This window comes from Sturnira hondurensis, unplaced genomic scaffold, assembly GCF_014824575.4.
Source record: "Sturnira hondurensis isolate 20B ecotype Veracruz unplaced genomic scaffold, ASM1482457v3 Scaffold0016915, whole genome shotgun sequence".
Taxonomy (NCBI): Eukaryota; Metazoa; Chordata; class Mammalia; order Chiroptera; family Phyllostomidae; genus Sturnira; species Sturnira hondurensis.
Window position 1 is genome coordinate 663,369 of NW_028089546.1, and position 4,974 is coordinate 668,342.

Here is a 4,974-nt window from a genome sequence, read left to right on the forward strand (position 1 = left end):
TCTGATAGTTGGCTTGCTTATATTTCATCTAACATTCTTTCTGAGACTTCCTCCTTTTCTTTCATTTGGGGATTGTTTCTTTGTCTTCCCATTGTTTGTGTTGCTCTTGTTGTTGGCCTCAGCTTCTTGAATTGATCTGTTCTGGTTCCCTGGGTTTATGGTGTGATCCTCTGTGGTAGGATGCCTGTGGAATTCAGTGGTGCATTCTCCTGCAGGTATCTTGGTGTTCTCTGCTTCCACCTACTCCTCTTGTTGGTTTCCAGCTGGTCAAACCTTTTCTTCTGGTCTCACTAGCTGTAGCAGCCTGAGGGGCTATTAGTGTGGCCTTTTTCTCATCTCGGTGAACTCAACTGGTCTTGCCAGTGCCCTCCCAAGATCCAGACTGGTGCCACTCTCCCATGCCCCACTGAGAGCAGGTTTTTCCCCAGGCTTCCCAGCCCTGGCCTAGCGTGAGGGCGCGGCCTCCCAGCCACGCTTTCCTGGTCTCGGAAGCTTGGGCCCGGCCCCTCCCAGTGCTGTGGCTGAACACACAAGTCAACTCACAATTCTTCCAAGCTAGCAGCCACAGCCTGACTCCTGGTGCTTCTCAGCCTGTGCCCGGCTGTGTAGAGATGGAGCCGATGGCTGCCTTTCTTTTAGGGGCCCTCCCAGCAGCCTGAGGCTCCCCGAGACTGTGGGAGAGCCACCTCAGACCTGGGCCACAGGGAACGCATGGGTGACTTTCAGTTCCCCAAGCCATCAGCCACAGCCTGACTCCTAGTGCTTCTCAGTCTGTGCCCAGCTGTGTAGGGATGGAGCTGATGTCTGTCTCTCCTCCAGGGGCCTTGCTAGTAGCCCGAGACTCGCAGGGTATGTGGCAGACCAGGCTCTGACCCAATGCTACAGGGAGTGCATGGGCTGCTCTCCATTCCCCAAGCTGGCAACCACAGCCTGACTCCACAGGTTATCAGAGCTCTCTGGTTTGCTTCCCAATGCCCACTCCTCTCTCTGCCACTACAGGCAAACAGATCTCTCGTGGTGTTTTCTAATCTGCACCCTGCCAGATAGGGAAGGTGCCAGTGACTAGTTCTCTCCCAGGGTTGTTGTTGCCCGCCCTCAGCTCTCAGAGACTGGGGTGGCCAGGCCAGGGCCCTGGCGTGGCCCAGGGGAGGGCCTGCAGCCTGTGTGCTGTTCCCACGTTCCTTGTTGGTCTGCGGTCATCTCCTCTCAATCTCTGGTCATTCAGTGTCTGCTACACTTTCTGGAGTCCTGCCTTCATATATGCTGGGTCCCTGTTGGCTATCCACTGCGCTCCTCCGCAGATCAGCCCGGTTTTTCTCCGCTGCATGGGGGGAAGCGAAATCCTTTGTCCTACTCCACCGCCATCTTCCAAATCCTCCCTTAGTTTGTTTTTGTTTGTTTTAGGTGAAGTTGTTGATGGTTGTGTTTCTTGTCATTTACTGTCCCTATTTTTGATCTTCTCCTTTTTTTTAGTTAAGTCCCTTTAACATTTTGTATAATAAGGGCTTAGTGATGATGAACTCCTTTAACTTGACCTTATCTGGGAAGCACTTTATCTGTCCTTCCATTCTAAATGAAGGCTTTGGTGGATAGAGTAATCTTCGATTTAGGTCCTTGCCTTTCATGACTTTGAATACTTCTTTTTAGCTTTTTTTTTGCCTATAAGGTTTCTTTGGAGAAATCACCTGACTGTCTTATGGGAACTTCTTTTTGTAGGTAACTATCTCCTTTTCTCTTGCTGCTTTTTAGATTCTCTCCTTATCTTTAATCTTGGGTAATCCAACAATGATGTGTGTTGATGTGTGCTTCTTTAGGTTTAACTTCTTGGGGACTCTCTGAGCATCTTGAACTTTCTGAAAGTTTATTTCCCTTGCCAGATTGGGGAAGTTCTCCTTCATTATTTTTTCAAATAAGTTTTCAACTTCATGCTCTTCTTCTTATCCTTCTGGTAGCCATATGATTCAGATGTTAGAATGTTTAATGTTGTCCTGGAGGTTTCCTAAGCCTCTCCTATTTTTTAGAATTCTTGCTTCTTCATTCTTTTCTGTTTGGTTGTTTCTTTCTTTTTTCTGGACCACTCTATTGATTTGAGTCCTGGTTTCCTTCCCATCACTGTTGGTTCCCGTACATTTTCCTTTATTTCACTTTTTATAGCCTTCACCTTTTCCACTTTTGGAACCATACTCAACCAATTCTTGAGCATCCTGATTACCAGTGTTTTGAACTGTGGGTCTGATAGGTTGTCTTCTCCTCGTCACTTAGTTGTATTTTTCTGGAGCTTTGATGCGTTCTTTAATTTGGGCGATTTCTTTTTGTCTCATCCTGCTTGTTGTTTAGTAAGGGGCGGAGCCTTAGGTATTTGCCGGGGCAGGGCAAGGCAGGTTGCTTCTTTGTGGTGCTGTATGTGGGGGAGAGGTCTGATAGGGAATGATGCCACTTGGTCAGCTCACAACTTTCAGTCACTTCCACCACTACCCACAAGTAAATTGGGTCTTTTTAGTGCTGATTCCTGGGTGGGTGGGTTTGTGTACATTGTACAACCACATGAGTCTCTCTAACAAACTCTCCTGTAAGTCTGGAAGTTTCCCCCGCCTCGTAACTCCTGCAGGTTTTTTCATTCAGAGGTTTAGAGCCTTTATTTCTCCACACTGGAGCCCTCAGTTGTGTGGTCTGTCTCACTTTCCAGTTGTTCCTCCTGGTTTACCTGCACACAAATGTGTGACTGCCTAGTCTGCCAGGTGCCCCAGTCCTCTCCACCCTTGCTGCCCATCTCTGCCCCTCATACCTGTCTGGATGAATGTCTCTTTAACTCTTCGAGTTGTCATACTTCCATACAGTTTGACTTTCTGTCAGTTCTGGTTGTCTTTTGTTTTTAATATCACTGCTTTTTGTTTTTAAATTTCTTGTTTTTTGTTTTTAAATTTGTTGTCCTTCTTTTGGTTGGAGGAGGAGGCAAAATGTATCTACCTAAGCCTCCATCTTGGCCAGAAGTCAAAAAACAAGTTTTCATTGATAGAGCTTACAGCAATGGAAGCTAGCTACCTGTACTAGAGTAATTTAAATGCACTTTATGAAATTGAAGAGATAGAGCACATATTTATTGAACTGTGGATTCCCAACTATTAGTTCATTATATCTTACCATTCATTCAGTCAAAGAACTAAGTCCCACAATTGGAAATATTAAGTGCTTTCTAATTCAAAAGTAAGAACTTCTAATGATACTGTGTACTGATATTTACCTCCTAGGGTAATTAGAACTTTAAGAACTGAAATAATGTTGTTAGCAGAACATTATATTTCCTTGAAAATTAGAACCAATAACACTGAGTGGAAACCCTCAGTTTCATGTTACCATGACTTAATAGCACAAAAATTGCAAGGAAGCACATGTATTTGAAGATATATTTAGAAAAGTAATTGGAGATAAATTATGAAACTTCATGAACACCATGCTAAGGAGTTTGATGTGTTTTCCATTCAGCATCTCAGATATGAAAATTCTTAGGAAACTTTGATATATTTTATTGACGATATGGATTGAAATTATAAATGACAAAGGTAGAGTATATTACATGATTACAAATATGTAAATATTACTTACTTATGCCACCAAAGTACAATAAATCAAAATGGATTGTGAAGCATTATTAAAGATTTGTCAGTGAGCCTTTCTTTAGTCATTAGTATATGTTAAAATAATAAGGATTTCCGCCAAGATGGAGGCATAGGTGGAAACACTGTGCCTTCTCCCACAATCAAGTTTGAATACAACAAAGGTTTGGAGAACAAAGACACAGCCAAAAAACCCCAGAAAATTGAATTATACGGAAGTCCGACTACAACTAACCGTTCAACAGGGACGGTAAGAGGGGCGGAGCCAGCAGCGGAGCAGGGTCGGGCAGGACAGGTCCCCCGACCCAGGCGTGCAGGCAGCTCGGAAACAGTTGGGGTGCGGGGCAGACTGACCGAGGTCACACATTCGCGCACAGTGAGATGGACCACGCAGGCCCCAGGGGGCGAGGGCTGACAGCGGTGGCACACTTGAGTACAGTGGGACGAAACACGTGGGCCCGGTGATGGCACCAGCTGTGGCACCGGTGAGGGCCGAGGCAGAAGGCGGCAGACAGGATGCCATAGTCCCTCTTTGACCCCGCCCCCACATACAGCGTCACAACCCAGGGACTTGGTTGCCCGGCGCTAGTGAACACCTTAGGGCTCCGATCCTGCTACGGAATAGGCATGAACAGCCCAAAAGATGGTGCAAGAAGAACTCAAAGTCCCAGAGCCAATAACTCTAAGCGACTGAGAAATTGCCAGCCTCTCAGAAGCACAATTCAAGACACTATTTATCAGGATGCTCACAGAACTGGTAGAATATAGTCACAAATTAGAGGAACATATGAAGGCTAAACTAATTAAAATGAAGGGAGATGTCCAGGAAACCAATAGCGATGGAAAGGGAACTGGGACTCAAATCAATGGAATGGACCAGAAGGAAGAACGAAACATCCAACCAGAAAGGAATGAAGAAATGAGAATTCAAACAAATGAGGAGAGGCTTAGGAACCTCCAAGACATCTTTAAATGTTCCAACATCCAGATTATAGGGGTACCAGAAGGGGGAAAGAAACAGCCACGAGTGGAAAACTTATTTGAACAAATAATAAAGGAGAACTTCCCCAGTCTGGCAAAGGAAACAGACTTCCAGGAAATCCAGGAAGCTCAGAGAGTGCCAAAGAAGTTGGACCCAAGAAGGAACACACCAAGGCACAACATAATTACATTAGCCAAGACTAAAATGAAGGAGAGAATCCTAGAAGCATCAAGGGATAAGGGGACAGTCACCTACAAAGGAGTACCCATCAGACTGTCAGTGGATTTCTCAAAAGAGACCTTACAGGCAAGAAGGGGCTGGAAAGAAGTATTCCAAGTCATGAAATCCAAAGACCTACAGCCAAGATTGCTTTATCCA

The 4,974-nt window shown here is 45.3% G+C and overlaps 1 protein-coding gene across 1 annotated transcript in view; it reads left to right on the plus strand.

Annotated features, from left to right (window-relative positions):
- Positions 1-4,845: 4,845 nt before the first annotated feature.
- Positions 4,846-4,974, plus strand: part of LOC119001586 (olfactory receptor 473-like) — a gene marked incomplete at its 5' end in the record, with an annotated part of 1,096 nt that continues 967 nt past the window's right edge. The window contains one exon of the mRNA XM_037066992.1: positions 4,846-4,884. Coding sequence (XP_036922887.1) covers positions 4,846-4,884 — 39 coding nt within the window. The remainder of the gene's footprint in view (positions 4,885-4,974) is intronic.